The sequence below is a fragment of the Ambystoma mexicanum genome, chromosome 4q (genome assembly GCF_040938575.1).
Source record: "Ambystoma mexicanum isolate Mex_15411 chromosome 4q, UKY_AmexF1_1, whole genome shotgun sequence".
NCBI classification, from domain to species: domain Eukaryota; kingdom Metazoa; phylum Chordata; class Amphibia; order Caudata; family Ambystomatidae; genus Ambystoma; species Ambystoma mexicanum.
In genome coordinates this window covers 42,951,204-42,972,457 of record NC_090928.1, presented here as the reverse complement: position 1 = coordinate 42,972,457, position 21,254 = coordinate 42,951,204, and the positions used below count along the sequence as shown (strand labels likewise).

The 21,254-nt window shown below is 45.6% G+C and overlaps 1 protein-coding gene across 12 annotated transcripts in view; it reads left to right on the top strand.

Moving 5' to 3' along the window:
* AFDN (afadin, adherens junction formation factor) overlaps positions 1-21,254 on the top strand; it is a 2,107,422-nt gene that overhangs the window by 277,440 nt on the left and 1,808,728 nt on the right. For all 12 annotated transcript variants that reach the window (XM_069607417.1, XM_069607414.1, XM_069607416.1 and 9 more), the window contains exon 2: positions 8,821-9,016. In XM_069607417.1, coding sequence (XP_069463518.1) covers positions 8,821-9,016 — 196 coding nt within the window. The remainder of the gene's footprint in view (positions 1-8,820; positions 9,017-21,254) is intronic.

The following is a 21,254-nucleotide window of genomic DNA, read 5'->3' as shown; positions in this document are numbered from 1 at the left end:
CCAATAGAAGTGTTTTCTAAATGGATAAAAATACATTTTAACAAGTAAACCATGTATTTCTTGTAGTAGATACTTTCTGCCGAGAGGTTCAAGAAAATGAAAAGATCATTTTTTTTACCATTAAGTTCCTTTTAAGATGAGGCAGTATTATGGTTGGAGCTCCTTACTATAGCACCGCTCTGCTGGTATCACTTTTCCAAACATATCCTTAGAGCAAATCAGAAGGAAGGATCCTGCGTGTTGTTTTCCTATTTTATTGGGGAAAGTGGCTGATGCACCACTTTCCGCTTTTTGCAGTTTGTTCTACTTTCCCCCCATTGGTAACAGTTTCAGTGGTATGCTCACAGGACAGACCATACATTTGGTTCCTTACATGTTGACAGCCAGTCCCTTGATTTGGCAAATAGTTCTGACCACGTTTAGGGTCTGATTCACAGAATGTTTTCCTATGGGATTGCGCCATTATAATCTGCGTCTGTGAATCAGGCCCTTAGTTGTTTTAGTAAATCAGGTGGGGTTTTGTAAGCTTTATCGGTGAAAAGCAGAATTCGCAAATGCTTCCTACGGAGACTGCATGCTTTCGCTTCAAGGTTTGATGTTTCATCCACCAAAATATGAATGAACTAAGAGAAAAACAGTGATGCGCGGCCACAACCCTTTCTTGAATCTTATTAGACAGAGAAGGACGTTGACTTTTTCCCTCGGGAGACCTATCTAACTTAATAGTTATTGCTGTACAGGCTCTGAAGAGCTGCCAATAGCCTAGGTGGGATGAACATCTCGCCAGTGTTTTGCATAGCATATCTAGGGGAACTCCATCAACAGGTTTTTAAAAAAAATCAACAAATGCAAACTATAATGGCTGTTAGTATATTTTTTGGACCTGAAAATGCGGATGAAAAACATAGTCCGTTTTAGGCTATGTCTTTGTAAAACTGCTTGTGTGACAATACTTTCAGTCACCACGCCTCCTAAGAAAACCTTGGTGTGGACTTCGGCCAGGCATCCTATTACTAAAATGGGATGATAATTTGAAGGGACCATGTAAGGCGAAATGATTGCATTTAGAGTGCAGATAGGGATACATGGCAAATGAGGAGGAACACAAAGCTTGTAGGTGTTTGGTTAATTGCCCACCCATGGACTGCCCCTGGCCATGCGAATCCCTATGGCCATTCCCACCCAGTTCCTTCTTCTCGGCCAAAACACCACCTCATAGGGCCGCCCCCTTTAATCAAACCGTGTGCTCGAAAGGCCTGCCAGTATTTTTCCAAAGTAGTCATCTGAGATTTAATTACTTAATTGGAGCTGTTAAAATGCACATGTTATAATAAAAATGTCTTGGCTATGTCTGGCTTCATTCAGCCACAGATTTAATTTATTATTCTGTAAATTATTTTAATGTAAATGTGAAATTTTTGATGTAATTTGAAAGGTTGATTTTTATCAACCAACCAAATGAAGAAAAAAAATATTGTTCTTTGTTTATGATTCTAAAAGAATCTTTACACAAAATATGTAATTATACCACATTTCTTTTAAAGTTAACATATCATTCATACATATATTTAAATACATTCATAACACTTGATTAGTATCCACTTAAAATGTGTTTATGGATACAAACTGTTTCTTATTTAATGGATCAGTACTTATACAACAGCATTGTGGCAACATTTAAAATGCCATCATTAAGGCATCATATTTATGAAATAGCTGGAGGACTTCATCGTATTGCAAACCCATTACTTTCTCACAGTCCACTTCAGGTTGGGATTTTACTTTATCTATAGCTAATCGCTTAACGATGTGGCGCCACAGCCAATAGAGGCTTATATGGAGGCTTTCTAAATCTTAGTTGAGGCAATACATCCAAAATGTGTCACTCTTTATGGACTCATAATTATGGACATATTTGCCCAAAATAGTTACGTAAATATTGCCCATAGTTTGGCATCCCGTGAATACATGTTTGGGGGTCTCTATAGCTCCTGGAAGTTTTCACAAACGGCATACTCTTTCTTCTAAGGGCATTTTTAAGTGACCTCTCACGAAAAACAGCAGAGGTAGTTGGTTAACACAAAGTCTCAACCTGAGATTTCGTACTGCCGGGGAGGGTTTTTTCCGGAGATACGGTTGTACCACTCTTGCAACATGTACATAGGACTTTAGGGTAGATACATGAGTATAATTACTAATCCAGTCCCAATGGGCTAATTTATTTTCAAATAGGGATCTTAATGTTGCGTATTTAGTTCTCAATTCAAATTTAGGGTGCCATCCTAAGTTCTTGTATAAGTCCTTAATCATGTGGGGAAATTAATCGTAGCTAGTTTTCCATTTTTTTCCCACTATCTGCTCCCACAAGAAGAGTCGGCAGTTTACATTTAGGATTAGAGTTTGCTTTAAGATGCAAACCACCCTGGTGTGTGAGCAGTTGTCCCCTCAGGGATACCAGACACAGTTCAAGTGTTATGTATTCTACCAAAGTATTCTTCGGCAGCCTCCGGACACTTTTCGAGAAGTAACCCTCTAGTTGATCAAGCCATCTTAGATCTATCATGGCTATAGCCTTCAGTCCGTATAATACCATAGGGCAAAAACATTGCTGATATGTTATAATGCCCTCCAAGCAGTAGCCAGCAGTCTGGCGAGCAAACTTCACTACCATATTAGAAAATCTGTGTCCCTTAATCGTTTTGACCTCGATAATATATTTGTATGACAAGTTCTGGTTCATGTCAAGGCACAAATAGGGCTATTTACTCATGTATTCAATGGGGCTCAGGCTCGTGTTTATCTGGGGGCGGGTTAGCTTCTTTGCAGAGGTCAGCATTGCCTTAGTTTTTGTCATATTGATGGTCAATAACATTTTTTTTATTCGAAGTTAACTAGGATTTCAAACATGTTCTTTATTCTGCATATTGTGTGGCTTAATATGACCAAGTCATCTGCATAGATCAAGCCCGGGATGGGTATCCCACTTATTTTTGGGCAGCAGCCAGGAGTCTGTGCTAGGGCCACTGGCACGTCGCTCATATAGAGATTATACTGCAGGGGAGCCAAGAGACGGACTTGCTTGACTCCCCTGTTCAGACTCAGTGCGGACAAAGTCAATCCCACATCATTCATTATGACTCGTCCTGATGTATCCTCATGAAGACTCCTCAGAACGTCTAGGAACCAGCCCTGGTCTACCAATTTAGCCCATAATGTAGCACGGTTGGACCCATCGAATGCGGCGATGAAATCTTACAAATATAACCTACAACACAGGGGCACCTCTAATCAATGATTTAAATCAACAGATTTAAATGCACTATGCCTGTGCTTCACTGAAGGCCTGCTAAAAACAATCATTGGCAAAGCCAACGGTTTTGGCTTGTGCGTAAATATTAGGCATTTGCCAGGCACTGCTATCAGATGCCCAGGTACTCGCACCATTTTGCACTTGATTCCATCAATGGCCTGTTAATGCCACTACGGCAGTGCCTGGCAAGTACATTTCCCATGCCTACACAAAGCCCAAACTATTGGTAGTGTCAATGCTTGTTTATGTATGTGGACTATTTCACGTCTTCCATTTTGGAAAATTCAGGGTTTAATTCATAAAACTGAAGAGCTTTAATAAGAAGACCAAGATAGCAAGTTCTTGTTTGAAAGAATCATTTGGAAGACACTCATACCCCGGACTTTGCCTGCTTTTTGATACTGAATCAGATATACTGCATGAGCCGCTACTCGCTCAACAATTTGGAATACATCTTCTGTACAACCCCCACTTGGGTTCTGTGGTTTAGATCATGGCTTAGTTTTCTCACCAGAAAGCCATATAATGGCAGGAACGCAAAAGGTGGTGCAGGAAAAATACGACCATGGGAACTCTTTGGTAACAATATACGTCATTTCTTGCCCATGGCTTTCTAAACTGTACACTTGGGTTTCCTATTCTCTGTCTGCACTTGGGTATGTCTTTTGTGCATTAGGACAACTGGAATACCCACAGGGAATACTCCTTGCTTGCTCCTCTTCATTCTGGGGCTTCTTGGCATAGCAGAGCTCAAACCATCTTGTCATGAGACTCTCACATTGACGTGCTCTGAGACGGTGCTCCTTCATATCATGGGGCTGCCCTGTTTTAACTTCGTTCAGAGAACTGTGGCCTGATATTTACATGGTTCGAAATTCAGAAGGAATGAGCAGGAGCTAAATCCAGATCCTAGGCGTTCGGCGTCATCCAGGCGGGAGGAGCTACTACTGGGGTACCAGGAGCTAATACAGAGCACACCGCAAATCTCACTTCCACAGCAAAGGCAAACTTTAACTTTGTACTGATTTTCTACAATCCATTACGTTCAAACGTGTGTCCTAATTCTTGTTGATTAACATTATCAAATACTCAGTTAATATCCGAAATATGTTTACAAGGCATCAGTTGGTCTGAGAATCCAAAGGTAGCTTCGGGTAGCTGTTGATTTTAAGCTAACCAGGCCATTCTTGGCTAGGCTAAACAGCTCCCAGCAATTTCGAACCTTGTATTTACAATTTTGTGTGTTTTGTACTAAGAAATGTTGCTTTTTCTTTTAGAATAAGTGAATGAATATTATTATTTGTACTTTTTGCCACACTGCAGAACTATTTGAATGTGTGGTTTTCCTTTTGCAGGACTGAAAGTTATGCTGTGACTAGACTTTTAGGCATGGTGAGCTTAAGCAACAGGTCCATAGTTAATGGACAGAAGTTGGATCCATAAACTTTGTTGGTCACCGTGTTTCCGCAATGTATTTTACTTGAAGTAGAAGGAGCCTATATCCGCAGCCTCCAAAATGAAGGATCCCAGTTTAGGGTGTTTTATCAGCTTCGTTGGCATAATTGTTGGGGAATACCTGCTGCAGGGTACACAAATTAAAGTTGCAAGCTACTAGCCAGCCATAAAAAGTCACTTGCCACCTTAGTTGTACAAACGCACAGCGCACCAATTCTTTCTCGCCAAGAACCAGATATCACTAGCCAATGGCTAGCGGCTATTGCACATGTTGCACCCTGCCTAGTGGAAGCTGCGATGAGGCTGCTGAGGCATGTTGCCTGTCTGTCTGCTTTTACAAAGATGAGCGGTCACAACAAAAACTCATGACAGGCTTCAGGTTTTCGCAAAAAGGTTTTGGCACAAAAGTTGAAAGGTTTGGATGCTTCACTCCAAACTAAGCGTTAAAAACGCGGTTTTTTGAACTCCAATGTCTTTTGCCAAATATTGTTGCCAATATCTCTCTCCCCCTGGTTCGTTCCTGTGTCATTCAGTTTGTCTCCTCTTCTCTTCAGTATTTTCTGGTTGGTACTGGTTCATACACTGGTGGCTTTATCTCATGTCTCTCTCTCCCGATCTCCCTCTCTCCCCTCTCTCTCTCTCTCTCTCTCTCTCTCTCTCCCAACTCTCTCTTTCTCTCGCCTCCCTCAGTATTTTGACCCTAAGATCCTCCTTTCACCCCCCCCAGCAGCCTCTGTTTGTTTGCTTAGAAAAAGCACACTTATGCCTCAGAAACATCTTCTTGCGACTTGAAGAAAGTTGTACAGTAATGATGCATGATACAAAAGAGTAGCCAATGCAAAAATAACACAAGCAGACCATCAACATGAAAGAATGAAAATAGAAAACATCAAGCTCAGCAGAACGCAGGGCCAATGGAAGGGGAAACCAATCTCATCTCCCAGCGCTCCCTTATCTGCTCCTCCTTTAATCTCATCGGAATGTACCTCCCCTCCCCAGCACCTCTCTTCACCTCTCTTCACCTCCTTCACTTCAGCTCCTCCTCTCACCACATTCGTGGCTCACCCTTCCACTTCTTCTTCAGATTGTATTCCAGCCTCTGCTCCTCTATTCACCACTTCCACCTCTAACACTTCCAACCGCCCGCGCTCCCCCAGCCATTCTTTATCGAAACTCTCTCCAGATTCCCTGACATCTGCAATATTGGGGTCTCCTTTCATGGTTCCCTTCCCACCACCTGGGAACGGCTTGCCATGATGGTATGGCACCTGCACATGTTACTTTGCTAGTTTGTGATTGGCAGATTTAGAATGTGTTGTGCTACAGGCTAGTGGTGAAGAGAATGTACAATGGCAAGGAGCCTTTTGTATACTACAGCATATATGGACGAATGATGGCAGGGTGAAGTGGAACTGGGCAGCTAAGTCCCATCTAAATAAGGTGGTACATGTGACTCTAGTTACATGTGGGAAAAGCTTCAAAATCGTGATCTCCAGCAGGGATGTCAAGTAGGATAAGAGTTCCCGCTCCTTTGGTGGATTCTAGGTTCCTAAGGGTAACCAACACAAAAGGATGAAGGACCGAATAAAGTATTTGCAAGTTTCATATAATGCTGATCATTATGCAGGGGTTGAAATTAAGATTTCATGAGCTGGAGCTGAAACTAGCTCCTCTGTATTTGGTAGCACCTAGTAGGCAGGAGCCACTTCTACATAACCAGGAGCTAGTATACAGCCTGGCACAAATCTTTTCCGTGCGATGCAAACTTACTTTTTGTCCATTCTATACAATTCATCATGTTTTAAGTTTATTCTAGATGTATTTTATATATGTGTTCCCAGATGCAGAAAGTTAATGCCACATAGGTATGTTTGTATGGCACCAGTTTGCCTCAGGAGCCAAAAGTAGAAAACCAGGCTCTCCTGGGCGAGGAGCAGGAGCTAAATAGCGCCCGGCAGTTTCGAGCCCTCTTATGGTATTGCTACACATGAATGTATACATTCTAGAAATGTTTATCATAATGTATAATCGAATCTTCTGACCGTAAGCACGTATTCGTTTTGGCTTAAAGAGGTAATGCAAGCCGCCTGTATGAGAGCAATAATATTGGTATAGAGCGTACCTGTGCACTTGTGGCAGGATGCAGGCAATCCAGTAGTGCGACACGTGACTGCACCTTCCCTGCGTTGCCCACAGCATAATCGGTGTTTTAGGACTATCCTTTCTGCCTGCAATAGCAGCCGTCTAATAGATAATTAAACTGCTCATTGACTAAATGATTGTTACATTTATGATTTATGTTCTAAACGTATCTGCCTGAAAGGTAATGGGTCATGGCAGCCATTAAGCAGATTCTCGGTAAGAAAAAAATCTTAACCATGCTGCGCAGGACGTGGATAGCCATGTTCTCGCGGCACCCTCTGTAATTGCGTGCACCTCAGTGCAGCCATGTGTATGTGGCATTAATTTAAAGCGATTGGCTTCTCGTTTAGTTTTCTTTGTATATAAAAGACATGAGTGCAGGCGCGTTATGAATGACTTATCATATCAAGGACTAGTAGAAGCATGTTTATAGCATTGTTGTAGTGTTAGTCTTGTGCTTTGCTTGACAGAACAATAACATAAATTTTGAGATTTGTAAAAAAAAAAAAGATAATAAAAGTTGGAATGTTAAAAATATTGGAAAAGGATAAATGTGTGCTTATAAAAAGACAACCCGGTTTACTTTGCGAGTGATTCTTTAAACGTGATACAGAAAATGATCAAATGTTAATGAAACTGGGAGGTTACCTACTTTGTTCCAAGATGTGTTGTTAATTGGGGTTAAATAAAAAAAAAACACTGATTTAAAAGTGCTATCCAACTGTTTACACATCTTAAAGATACACATTTCAATAAATATGCATTTTTAACACGAGTCTTTAAATGTTATATAACTAGAAGGTGTTGTTTTAAACGTCATAATAAGGATGATAAAGCTGGGAAAATAAGACCAGAATTTACCATTGTGTAGTAAAATGTGCCCATAAAGTTGAGATTTTTTTTTAAATCTCGCACAAATTATCCATATTATAGTAGCTTTACAGGTTAAGGCAAGTTAAGTATAAGGAGGATGTTTAATGTTCTTTCTGGGCCCCCCACCCCCCTACCACCCACTCTCTCTTCAGTTGGATGTCAATAGTGATGGCTGCACCCAATTGGTACGGAGAAATTACGAAGTATGGTATGCGCGGGTCTCTTTTTGGGAAAAACCCATAGGTGACTTTGTCATTAAGGCCTACAGGCAGATATGCTAGCATTTAGGGTTCAACATGGGCGATGAAATAAAGTAGTATTGTTAGGGTTGGGGCTGCTTTGCTTCTGCACGCAGCTGGATTACATGTTTATTCCAACTGATTAGTACAACTACTCTTAATACAGGAGACCTTTTGTGGAGGCAGCAATTAACAGGCCGGCTCCTTTAAATAAGGATGTTAGGCCAATTTTTGTAGCACCGCATTTAAATGTTTTTCCGTAGGTTAAACTCATTCTGTGTGGATACAGGACAAGGCTTCCAGCAAAGCCCTTCATTTAGCCCAGTATTGATTGTATCGGTTTGAGGTGCAGGGTTGCCATTGCAGGTGGCAGATTTCAAGCCTGGCCAGTTTGCTCGGCTTTTTATCTTTCAAGGTTGAATATATGTGCATCATTGATTAAATTATTAGCACCTATTAATTAAAGCACTAGAAAGCTGCATGACTGGTAGTGAGCACTAGAAAAAAAAAATTATATAAAAACGACCAGTTTCTGCAGAACTTTGATTTGTTTCAGTACTTGAGTTTTACTGGAGCTGAACTGCAAATATTTAACAGCTGTCAAATGTCTGATTTCAAAATTGGGTAATATTTATAGCATATTATCTCACCTCTTTTTATAGGTGAGATTTAAATGTGTGACCTTGGAACCATCTGCACCGACATTTATTGAACATGCCTTATGTTTTTTAGCCTGCTGCTAGTTCTAGACATCTTTTATGTTGAAGTGTTTTTTTACATCCACCTCTTCCTTTTTTGCAGGAGCTGGAGTTCCATGGTGTGATGCGATTTTATTTCCAGGATAAAGCTGCTGGGAACTTTGCAACAAAATGTATTCGTGTCTCTAGTACAGCCACAACACAAGATGTCATTGAAACCCTTGCAGAGAAATTCCGCCCGGACATGCGTATGTTGTCTTCTCCACGTTACTCCCTTTATGAGGTGCACGTCAGCGGAGGTGAGTACGTTATGTTTATGTCACTGCTGTTTTCCCCTTTGAGGTACATTTTTGAGGCTTTGACCCAAAATGTTTTTGTGTTGGATTACTGATAGTATTTAAAAACCTTTTTATTTATTACTGGCAACACAGATACAGTTGGATAACAGGAGCACAATCTTGCATTGTATATCTTAGAATACATAGTACCGTCAACAAAGAGTATTTTAATATACATTTCACATACAGTAGTCTCACAGTATTATGATTGAAGGATAACTTCCTTCTCGGGTTGTTTTTGATGCAGCCTTGTCACACAGGTAGGATCTGAAGCCTACCCACGCATCACGAGGTCTGGAAAGAGTGGGAAGAGTGGAGACCTATAGATCTTCACATTCCTGAACCCATGTCAATGCTACCAACCATTCTTTCACACTGGGGGGATTTTTGTCCTTCCATTTTTATAGGATCACTCTCTTGGCCAGAAAGCACGCTATGTTCACGAATGCCCAGTGACTCTTGCCGTGGATTGTCGGCCATATGCCCGGCCCAACATTAAAGGCCCACGTTTAAGGCCACCTGTCTTTCCCTGTACTAGCTGCCTTCTAAGGATGTCCCCTGCACACCGGGGGACAGAGAATGAAAGCCCCTCCATCGGCCTGAAGCAGACCCAGCAGCTACTTTAAGATGGCTGCCGTTTTTCGCCATGTCCACGATCTGCCTGGAGTGGCACCAACAAAATGCTGCAACCGGATTGGTCTCCTTCCTCAGCAAATACTGAGGCCCGGCCGAGCCGTGAGGTGAAGCCGGGCCCGGCATTAAAGGCCCGCGTTTAAGGCCACCTTTGTTTCCCGGTCTGTCCATGGAGGTCGTCATCTGTTTGATAACAGCACTTGCTGTATCTGCAGGTGCCAAGAGGCTGTATTCGCTGCTTCTGATCATCCCCTACAGGGAAGATGCATCAGTTTCTTGAGACTGTGGCTCAGACCACTCCATTGCTACTCTCCACCTACCTACTTCGTGCCGACTCACACTTGCTCCTTGACCGTCACTCTCTCCAAACTACCTTCGTTGCAACCCGTTATTACCATGTGCTCCCCCCATACCCTGGCGAAATCTCATATTCTCGCCATCACCGGACCTGCGATAGTCTCTTATGCGAATGCACCCACACCCGCTCATTCATCGTCACGCACCTCGCAGAGTTTAGCTGGGCTTCAAGTAGGAGCTGTAAAAAAGAACTCTCTGCATCCTGTCCTCATACCAACCGGCAGCTTGGAAACTTTTTTTCACGTAAGCCTCCTCTCGAAGTTTGTTGCATCTTGCACATTCCTGCAAATTCCAACTTGTACAAACTTACAATTTATCCTAATCCTTCTGTTAGTCTAAGCACCTGTGCACTGCGCCCAACCTGGAAACAAGAACCACTTTCGATGCACATGCCTAATCTCAAAATATTACTTCGCATCCACCATCCTCGCGTGTGCTCAACTACTATAGCACCCACAAAAACAGGTATGTCCCTGCCACTAGCCTACTAGTAACCTAACTCGCGTGATCTTAAACTATCTCAGCCTTTATGATCTCGCAGCACTTCTCCCTAGCTATACTTGCTACCTAATTGCTTTAACTTACTGCCTGTACGCTTACTGAAGACCCTCTAACATGAGGTGCCTTTGTCAGCCTGCCTAACTATAATGTTCCCACCTGATTTTTACCTTCACGAACCAATGTGATTCATTGTCTGCGCCTGCTGCTGCCCCTTTAACATAAGGTGCCTTTGTCAGCCTGCCCACCTGTAATGTACCTACATGATTTTTTTTTACTGTAACCAACCGATTTGATTCACTGTGTGCGTCTGCTGCAGCTCCTTTAATATGAGGTGTGTCCCTGCCAGTCTGCCTAACTGTATTGTACCCTCCCGATTTTTCATGCAACTTACCGATTTAACTCATTGCGTGTGCGCCTTCTGCAGCCCCTTTAACACGAGGTGACTTTGTTGCGCCTGCCCACCTGTAATGTACCCACTTGTAATTTGTGACTTCTCCTGTAACTTATTGAATTGAACCACTGCCTGTGCACCTACGGCAGCCAATTCATGCATGGTCATTAAGTACTTCTGTAACTAAGTAATCCTTCCGTAACAGCGCCACGATGCCTAAGGGCTGTGTGTCCGCTTTAGAAATGCAAAAAAAAAAAAAATATGGCGACTAGTGTTCCCAGGGGGTTCTGTTCCAGGGGGATGCCCAACACTTCTGCCATTTTATCTATGACTTGGACCCATTAAGCACCCAACCGAGGGCATGCCCAAAACATGTGTAAGTAGTCTACCGACATCTGGGGCAGGCGTGCTGCTGCGAATGGGCCAGTTTGGATAGTGTGGCCGGTGTACGGTAGAGTCTATTCAGTAGTTTAAATTGTATACATTTAAATCTAAAATGTATTGAGACTGTCTTGGTGTGTGTGCACATGTGGCACCACTGTTCATCAGTGAGCTCAATGCCCAGCTCTCGAGTTCATCCTTCCCGTGTGCGTGAAGTAGAGGGTGAAGTGGTGTCTATTAACAACTTATAAAGTGCAGATAGGACATCTCGACAGTCCCCCGAATTCACGTAGTAGGCCAGGCATGTGGTCTCTGGGGGTTCAGCTGCGTAGGAAAGCCATCTAGCCGGTATTCACGCACGTATCCTGTAATATTTAATTGGTTGCCGCCCGTGCACCCGTGACCAGGTTTCCAAGTGTGGGGTGTGATAAATTTGCCTTCCGGGAAGATGTCGGCTAGAGCTCTGTAGCCCAGGTTTTCCCACCTCGTCTGGATCGCCCTGTCTCATGTTGATTTAAGCTTGGGGAATTTCCACAGGGGAGCCACCGGTAATAGGGCTCGATGGTTCCCCTGAGGGTGAACATTGTTTGCCATGCACGAAGTGTGGCGGCAAAAGGGTCACTGTAACGCTGGTTTAGTATTAGCGTTTTAGGTCCGATTCCGCAACAGCTAGTGTCTCCAGCTTGACATGCAGAGGGGGCGAGGTCATAGGGTACCAGAACGTGGAAAACTGTCCCAGGGCTGCTGTCTAGTGCATTTCTAGGTTGGGGGCGGTGAATCCCCCTTTCTCCTATGGGTATGTTATCTCTACCCATTTTTTTACAACTGCGCCAGAATGCCATAGGAACTGCGCTAGTAGACCGTGTATTTTGGCAAAGAAGTGTTTCCCTTGCCACACTGGGACGTTAGTAAATGTGTACAGCATCTTGGGGAGTAATGTCATCTTAATTAGTGATAATTTAGCAGCCGGGGACAGTGGGAGAGCTTCCCATTTATTCGTTTTGGCTTCTGTGTATAATCTCAATGTGACATATTTCTCTTGCAGTAGAGAGGCCTGGGATCTCGACACCACCAACCCCAAGTATTTAATTCAGTCGGGGGCTCATCACAGAAAGGTGGCACCCCTGCAGATTTGAGTTTTGTTAGTAAAGGGAAATATATCTGATTTTGAGAAGTTAATTGTGAAGCCTGAGAATTCACCAATTCGTGTATTTTGGAGGATTGGCATCCAATTGATTAAGGGATCTCTAACATATAACATGACATCATCCGCATATAGAGATATGATCTCGGGTGAGGGAGGGGCGTGGGGGAGGGTTAGCCAGATTCTGCGATGGCCGTGGTGTTTACTGATTATATTCTGCCATTGACTCTATTGGCAAGCCAAAAAGGCTGGGGGAGAAGGGGCATCCCTGTCGGGTTCCCCTTCTGAGCTGGAATGGTGTGGACGTGCAGGAATTCGAGGACTCTGGCTAGTGGTTGTGGGTATAACAGTTTAATGTATCGTATCATGTTGGGTCCAACTCCCATCTTTTCTAGGGTTGCTAACAGGAAGTCCCAGACAACTATATCGAAAACCATTTGGGCATCTATGGTTACCCCCACAGCTTGTGCTCCGGGCTCTATCCTGGCCATTATGTTGAACAACCGACTAATATTGAGTGCAGTGGACCTCCCAGGGATGAATCCGACCTGATCAGAGTGGACCAGGTTTGGCATCAGCGGAAGAAGTCTGTTGGCCAGGACTTTCGCGTATATTTTATTGTCACAATTAATAAGGGAGAGGGGTCTATATTTTAAGGAAAAAGGGCTTGCTGGGCTGGAAATGGCCTTCATTAGGGGTGTTTGGTGCAAGAAAGGGGAAAGAAACTACACTTCTCATGAGCCTTTGCTATTTAAGAGCTCCTTCAGCCCATGCCGATTATTGGGAGCAGGTGTTCAGTCGGAGCACATAGGATTTGTCTCAGGACCAGGGTCTGGGGTCTGGCTGTGCATTCATTATGACCGAGGCCCGGCAGTGAACGTGGCGTCTCATGGCAGCTCTTCCATGAGAGCGACCCCCAGCACGGCAGGAGTCTGTACACCGCGGGAGAAACGCTGCCTGGGGAGGTGCCGGCGAGCCCCCACCCCTCCCCCGAAGCCTCAGTTACGTGTTGGCATGAATGTGTGTGGTCATTGTCGTAGCGGCTTTTGTAATTGTCTTGTTGGAGGGTATTCGCTGTGTCAGTAAACTGTTCTGTGAACCCACGCACAACTGTTCTATTAAGTTTTCGGACTTAATGAACTAGCGCACAACTATTCTATTAGTGTGCAGACCTTTGCTATGAACTAGGCTGGGTGGGGAGCTAGTATTATAAATAAGAAGGATACGAACTGTAAGAGTTTGGAAGTAAAACAAATTATGTTCTATGTTTTGTATGTTATCCAATTTCCTTTTTCTGGTAATCCTAAACACCCCTCCCTATCCACAACCTCTCCCTAACCCAATTACCCCCTTAGGCTGCCTCGGGGTACCTGTGTTTATCACAATCGGGAGCCTGTGCCAACCAAGGTGGGAGGGGTCACAACATTTGACTTCCGTGGCTAGGAAGGAGTTGTGTTTATTCCAGTCCAGGGGTGTGACAATATGAGCCGCGTTCATTGCCGGGTTTGTCTGGTTTTAGCAATACAGTTATTATAGCCTCTCTGAGGGGATTCTGGCAGGATGTGGAGATTAAGGGATTCCTCCCACACCAGCAAGGGAACAGGGGACAGCACTGCAGCGTATTTCTGGTAGAACTTGGCTGTCATGCCGTCTGGGCCGAGGGCCTTACCTTTGGGCAAGGCAGAGATAACTGCCACCATTTCCTCTAGGGTGACTGGAAGTTCCAGTTCCTCCCTGACTTGGGGGCTAAGGCAGGCTATTGGAATATTCTGGAATATTGTATTGAAGGCAGGTTCTTCTTTTGATTGTGCTGCTTTATACAGTGTTTGATAAAAGTCCTGGAAGACCTCAACCACGTCTGTCAGTCCACCTAGTATTCCCCTACGCATCTAGAATACAGTCCACCTCCCCTCCTCCCCCCACGTTCGGTTCAGACCACTCTCACCAATGTCCTCCCGGATCTGTCCCCTTACCCATAATTGCCATCGGCTGAAAGAAGTTTTGGGTTTCTCTTGTGGCATGGCCTTCAAACCTTTCTAGCTCCGAGCGGATTTGTGCTAGCAGCGCGGGATCAGATGTTCAAGCTCAAGATTTATGAGTACACTTTTGGATTTCTCAAGGTCCCTGCTAACGCACTTAAGCACCCTAGCTTCTCTAAATATCGCCATGCCCTTGATGTACAACTTTGAAGGCCTGCCATCTGACACCATGAGATGCAGAGTCCGGGCATTAGTGGCAAAAAAGTATTTGTCGGTACGGAATACCGCATCCCGCAGCGCAGCACACTTGAAACTCCAGGTGCGTCTAGTCAAATGTTATCTTACGTTCGGGGTTAATAAAATCAGGGAATGGTTGGACAGTGTGCGAGGTCCAATTTCTACCTCTAGCACTTTCCTCATTAGTGAGCAAGAGATGAGGAAGAGGTCTATCCGGGACGCTATGTCACGAACCGAGGAGTAGGTGTATTCTCTTGACAGAGGGTGTGTGGTCTGTCATGCGTCCCTGAGTTCGAGTGTCTGCATGTCATGCCGCCGTCTTTTGGTGGTCGCTGGCGGCTATGGAAGGCTTGGCGCTGGCGACGCCATTAGACTGTCCCGTGTTTTTTCCTTTCACTTCCTGGTTTGACGGTCTAGTCTTTTTCTCTTGTTTCCGTATTTAGCCACGCCCTTCTCTGGGCTCTGTGCGTTGCAACTTTGTTTCCTTTTGCCTTGTTGCCGTGCTACTTCGTACCTTGCTTCGTACCTGTTGTTTTTTCGCTGTTTCTCACGTGGTTTCTTCCCTCCTAGCTTTCTCCTCCTCCCTTCCCCTTCCCTGTTATCCCGTCCTTGCGGTTCCCTTACCGTATTGGGTCTCTCCTCTCCTTCTTTTCTCTCGGACCGAGTCCCTGGTTCCTGCCGGTGCTTCCTTTCCAGTCCTTTGCACTGCTCCTTGCTCAGTACCAGCATCTCCGCAATCCGGACTCTCCGGTTTTCTGCGGCATCAAGAAACTTACCTTCATATCTACTGCTCCTGCTCTTTCCTGCATATACCGGACGAAATTGGTCATCGCTTCCTGAACAGCATCAGTACCAGCTACATCCGTAGAGAGGTTTTTTTAAGCGGCTGCTTTTTTCCTCTCATATTGGTTCCTGCGGGACGGGGGCCGGCTGCTTCCCTGTTTATCAGGGAATCAGGGTGGCTTCTTCCCGCGGACGGCCGTATCTCTTCACAAAGAAGAAAAGACCCAAGAACAAGACCTCCAGATGAGAACTCGTCCCGGAACAGACAGGTGAGGAGAAAGGGGAGGTGGACATTGATATATCAGACTTAGAAGAAGATCCGCTTGCTCCCATCAATCGTGACAGATTGCAACGCCGAAAGGAGATATCAATGACTACCCCGGAACAGGTCCAAGAACTGCTTACAGCAATGCAGAATGTGACATTAGAATTACAGGCTGTGAAGGCCGAAAACACTGCTCTGAGACAGCGAGTCGACCGCTTCGAACAGTCCCGGAGTGATCTACTTCCCATGCCATTAGCCTGCGGTAAATATGATGGTTCACCTACTAGATTTAAAGAATTCATGGAGGCTTGCATAATCTATTTCACCTTCAGATCTCAGACCTATGCCTCAGATACAGCCCGCATAGGTTTTCTGATTTCTAACCTTACGGGCAACGCTCTTTCCTGGGCTACTCCGCTTGTGACCAGTGCCAGCCCGTTACTACACGATTACGCCGGGTTCACCGACCAGTTCAAATTGGCCTTTGAAAGGCAAGAGACTGCGGTAGTTGCCAGTGAACAGTTACTTGATATTCGACAGGGAAATTCAGATCTTCTGTCCTACATCTCCCGCTTTAAACGGGTGGCTGCAGACGTAGGCTGGCAAGAGAACGCCCAGTACACCATTTTTCGTCGAGGATTGAGGGAAGACCTTAAGGACGAATTGGCAAGGGTAACCAGACCCGCTACTTTAACCGACTTGTGGTCTACAGTGGTACAGCTGGATTTCCGCCTTTCAGAACGGCGGTCTGAACGTCGAAAGCAGCATGAATTTCCTGCTACGGCTGATCCTGGGATTACCCCTCCCTCTCCGATCTGTCTGTCGAAAGAGGAGCCAATGCAGATTGGGACTACTCGAGGGCCGCTTACCTCGGAAGAAAGAAGACGACGCAGGGAGAACAACCTGTGTATGCATTGTGGATCCAACCAGCACATTCTTAGAGACTGTCCTAATGTACCACCAAGACAATCGGGAAACGCCATTCCTCGGAGCTAGTAGGGACAAGTTACTGAGGGGGATTTCCTGGTCCCTTTGTTTCTTTATCAGTTACACCCATGAATACCACAGAAGACAACCGTCTCATGGTAGTTGGAGTTGAGTTATTCATCTCTCAGCAGTCCTATGAGGCTCTGGCGCTACTGGACTGCGGCGCTGCAGGTTGCTTTATGGACTTGGTTTGGGCTGACAAGGTCGGCATTCGCCGTTTGCAGAAAGACGAGGACCAAAAGGTGGAAGGAGTTGATGGTAAACCCCTGAGCTCGGGTCTCATTACCCATACCATGCCTCCTATGCAGATGAAGATCCTCCATCACAACGAAACCATTCAATTCGACCTGATCCGAGCAGCACATTTTCCAGTGATCCTGGGGGTCTCTTGGCTTCGGAAACATAACCCGATCATTGATTGGACAAAGAATCAGCTGTCATTTACTTCAACATTTTGTCGTCAGTAATGTTCTTCGCAGACCCTGCATACTTCTGTCCACATTATTCCAGATTTAACCTCCAGATCAGATGTGTTGAAGGTAAACAGCATCCCCAAAGTATATCTCCGCTATCAGGAGGTGTTTACGGATGATGGCCCTCAGGAGTTACCTCCTCATAGACCAGAAGATTGTCAAATCATTCTCCAGCCCAATGCGGTTGTTCCTTTTGGGCGAATGTTTTCTCTTTCCCTCAAGGAAAAGAAGGCTCTCAAGGAATATCTGGATTCTAATTCACATCATGGCCTGATCCGACCTTCATTCTCTCCCGCTGGGGCTTCACTTTTTTTTGTTCCAAAGAAAGGTTCCAATGAACTTCGTCCTTGTATCGATTATAGGGGCCTAAACCAAGTCACGCTTAGGGATAGGTATCCCATGCCGCTGATCGGAGACATTCTGGAAGCAGTTCAAGGGGCGAAAATCTTTTCTAAGATCGATTTAAGAAGAGCCTACCACCTTTTGCGGATACGATCAGGCGACGAATGGAAAACTGCTTTTCGCACTCCTTTCGGACACTACGAGTATTGTGTCATGCCCTTTGGTCTAGTCAACGCTCCATCGATATTTCAAAGATTCATGGACCGCATCTTTTCTGATCTGCTTTTTCATTGTGCCGTCTTCTACCTTGACGACATCCTGGTTTATTCTAAAGACGCCCAACTCCATTCTAATCACCTTCGCCAAGTTCTTCAAAGACTGCAAGACAACCTACTTAAGGTCAATGCTGATAAGTGCGTCTTTCAAGCATCTGAGGTAAGCTATCTTGGCTTCATCCTGTCTTCGGAGGGAATCCGCATGGACCCCGCTAAGATCGACGCCATACTGCAATGGCCTACACCCCATTCCATCAAAGACGTTCAAAGGTTTCTAGGGCTAGCTAATTTTTACCGCAAATTCATCCAAGGTTTCTCGGATCGAGTCCTTCCCATTACAAGGCTGTTAAAGAAGTCTTCAATGCCCTTTGTCTGGTCTTCTGAGGCAAGCTTAGCTTTCCAACGACTTAAGGAGGAATTCTGCTCTGCCCCGCTACTTCATCAACCAGATCAGAATCTAAGATTCATTGTGGAAACTGATGCCTCCTCCGCTGCGATTGGTGCAGCTCTTCTACAGGAACATGAAGGTTTGGAATATCCTGTTGCCTACATGTCCAAGACATTGAATGACAGCCAGACACACTATTCGGTAATAGAAAAAGAACTCCTGGCCATGAAATCCGCATGCGAAGAATGGAGACGTCTCCTACAAGGGGCTAACCACCCCTTTGAAATCAGAACTGACCACAAGAACCTTAAAATTCTGCAAAAGATGGAATGTGTCAACTCCCGTCAGGCCCGTTGGGCGCATTTTTTCTCCCAATATGATTTCACATTGACCTACTTGCCAGGATCCAAGAACATCCTAGCTGATGCCCTTTCTAGAAGGCCTTATCCAGACATCTCTCAGAAGGAATACCCTAGTCTCATGCTTCCTGAAGTCAAGGTAATCTGTTCGGTAGAGTCTTTCTTGGAAAGGGTTTGCAAGGCCACACAGTCCACCAATATGTTTTCTGGCTCTCCTCTCTCAAAGGACATATCCATTCAAGATGGCTTATGTTTTAAGCAACAGCGATTATTCCTGCCAGACAGATTCACCCGTCATTCGGCTTTAAAGTGGTGTCACGATGATCCAATGGCAGGTCACAGAGGTGTTAAGAACACTCTGGAATTGCTTCATCGCAGGTTTTGGTGGCCCGGTATGACCAAAGAAGTTTCAACCTACGTCAAGTCATGTCCTGTATGCTGTCGATCCAAACATTGCACTCAGAAGTCGATTGGGTTTCTCCAACAGCAGGATCTTCCTAAGAGAGCCTTATTTCCACAGATTTTATTGTGGATCTGCCACCCTCGGAAGGTTGTTCATGCATCATGGTAACTGTCGACTGCTTCACCAAGATGGCACATTTCACTCCCTTGGCTGGTCTTCCCATTGCCGCCGAAATGGCGGCTGTATTTGCCAGAGAAATATTTCGTTTGCATGGTACTCCGGACAAGATTATTTCTGACAGAGGTTCTCAGTATACTTCGAGGTTCTGGAAGGAGCTTTGTGATAGACTGGGAATTGAACGCGCCTTATCGTCTGGCTTCCACCCGCAGACCAACGGGCAGACTGAAAGAACCAATGCCACACTGGAGCAGTATCTTAGGTGCTTCACGAATGCCCAACAGGATAATTGGGTTAGTCTGTTAGTCACCGCGGAATTTGCGTATAACAATGCCGAGCACAGTGCCACTGGTCTCAGTCCTTTTTTTTGTTCCTATGGTTTCCATCCCAGCTTTACTCCTTCTCTCTCCTTTCCCCCTTCCACCACTCCATCTGTGGATGCCCTACTTACCAGTATCTCGGAAGCCCACAAGTCAGCCGCCGGTTGTTTGCGGGCAAGCAGTCTTCGGTATCGATCGTACTGTAATCTTAAGCGCCTGCCCGTTCCAGCATGGCGGAGGGGCACCAAGGTCTGGTTGTCTACTAGGTTTCTGCCTCGCTGGCTTCACCCCTCTAAACTATCTCCCCGGTACCTGGGTCCTTTTCCTATACTTCGCCGGATCAACCCGGTGGCTTTCCGCCTCCTGTTGCCCAAGCACATGCACCGTCTCCATCCTGTTTTCCATTCATCTCTCCTGAGGGAATGCAAGGGAGATCCCTATCATCGCCCTTTGCCACGGGATCCGGTCCCCACAGTGATTCCTTCCGATGAGTATGAGGTGGCCTATGTTCGTGACTCCCGCTATCGGCGGGGTCGCTTGGAGTATTTGATCCACTGGAAAGGGTATCCTCACTCGGAGGACTCCTGGGAACCGGTGTCTCATGTGCACGCTCCGGCGTTGGTTCAGCGATTTCACCGTCTGTTCCTGGGTAAGCCGGGGGGGGTGTCCCTTGGGGGGGGCCATACTGTCATGCCGCCGTCTTTTGGTGGTCGCTGGCGGCTATGGAAGGCTTGGCGTTGGCGGCGCCATTAGACTGTCCCGTGTTTTTTCCTTTCACTTCCTGGTTTGACGGTCTAGTCTTTTTCTCTTGTTTCCGTATTTAGCCACGCCCTTCTCTGGGCTCTGTGCATTGCAACTTTGTTTCCTTTTGCCTTGTTGCCGTGCTACTTCGTACCTTGCTTCGTACCTGTTGTTTTTTCGCTGTTTCTCGCGCGGTTTCTTCCCTCCTAGCTTTCTCCTCCTCCCTTCCCCTTCCCTGTTATCCCGTCCTTACGGTTCCCTTACCGTATTGGGTCTCTCCTCTCCTCTCCTTTTCTCTCGGACCGCGTCCCTGGTTCCTGCCGGTGCTTCCTTTCCAGTCCTTTGCACTGCTCCTTGCTCAGTACCAGCATCTCCGCAATCCGGACTCTCCGGTTTTCTGCGGCATCAAGAAACTTACCTTCATATCTACTGCTCCTGCTCTTTCCTGCATATACCGGACGAAATTGGTCATCGCTTCCTGAACAGCATCAGTACCAGCTACATCCGTAGAGAGGTTTTTTTAAGCGGCTGCTTTTTTCCTCTCATATTGGTTCCTGCGGGACGGGGGCCGGCTGCTTCCCTGTTTATCAGGGAATCAGGGTGGCTTCTTCCCACGGACGGCCGTATCTCTTCACAAAGAAGAAAAGACCCAAGAACCTCCAGACGAGAACTCGTCCCGGAACAGACAGGTGAGGAGAAAGGGGAGGTGGACATTGATATATCAGACTTAGAAGAAGATCCGCTTGCTCCCATCAATCGTGACACTGCATGAGGGACAGTAGCTGGCGAGCAGCTTGAGTTTGGGGGCAAGGGGCTTTGTTGGTCCTATCCAGTGTGCGGTCAAGGATTAGGTTCATGTCTCCGCCCCATATTTGGGGTATCCCATAATACCCGGTTAGGGTTTCTTTTAAATGGTCGAAGAATTCCAGGGAGTCAATGTTGGGCAGGAGGTGTTTGAGTATGGTCTCAAGGCCCTCAAGAATGCAATGCACCACTAAGTACCTCCCCTCTGGGTCCATATCGGTCTTGTTTCGCTACGAATTTCAGGGACTTGTGGACAATT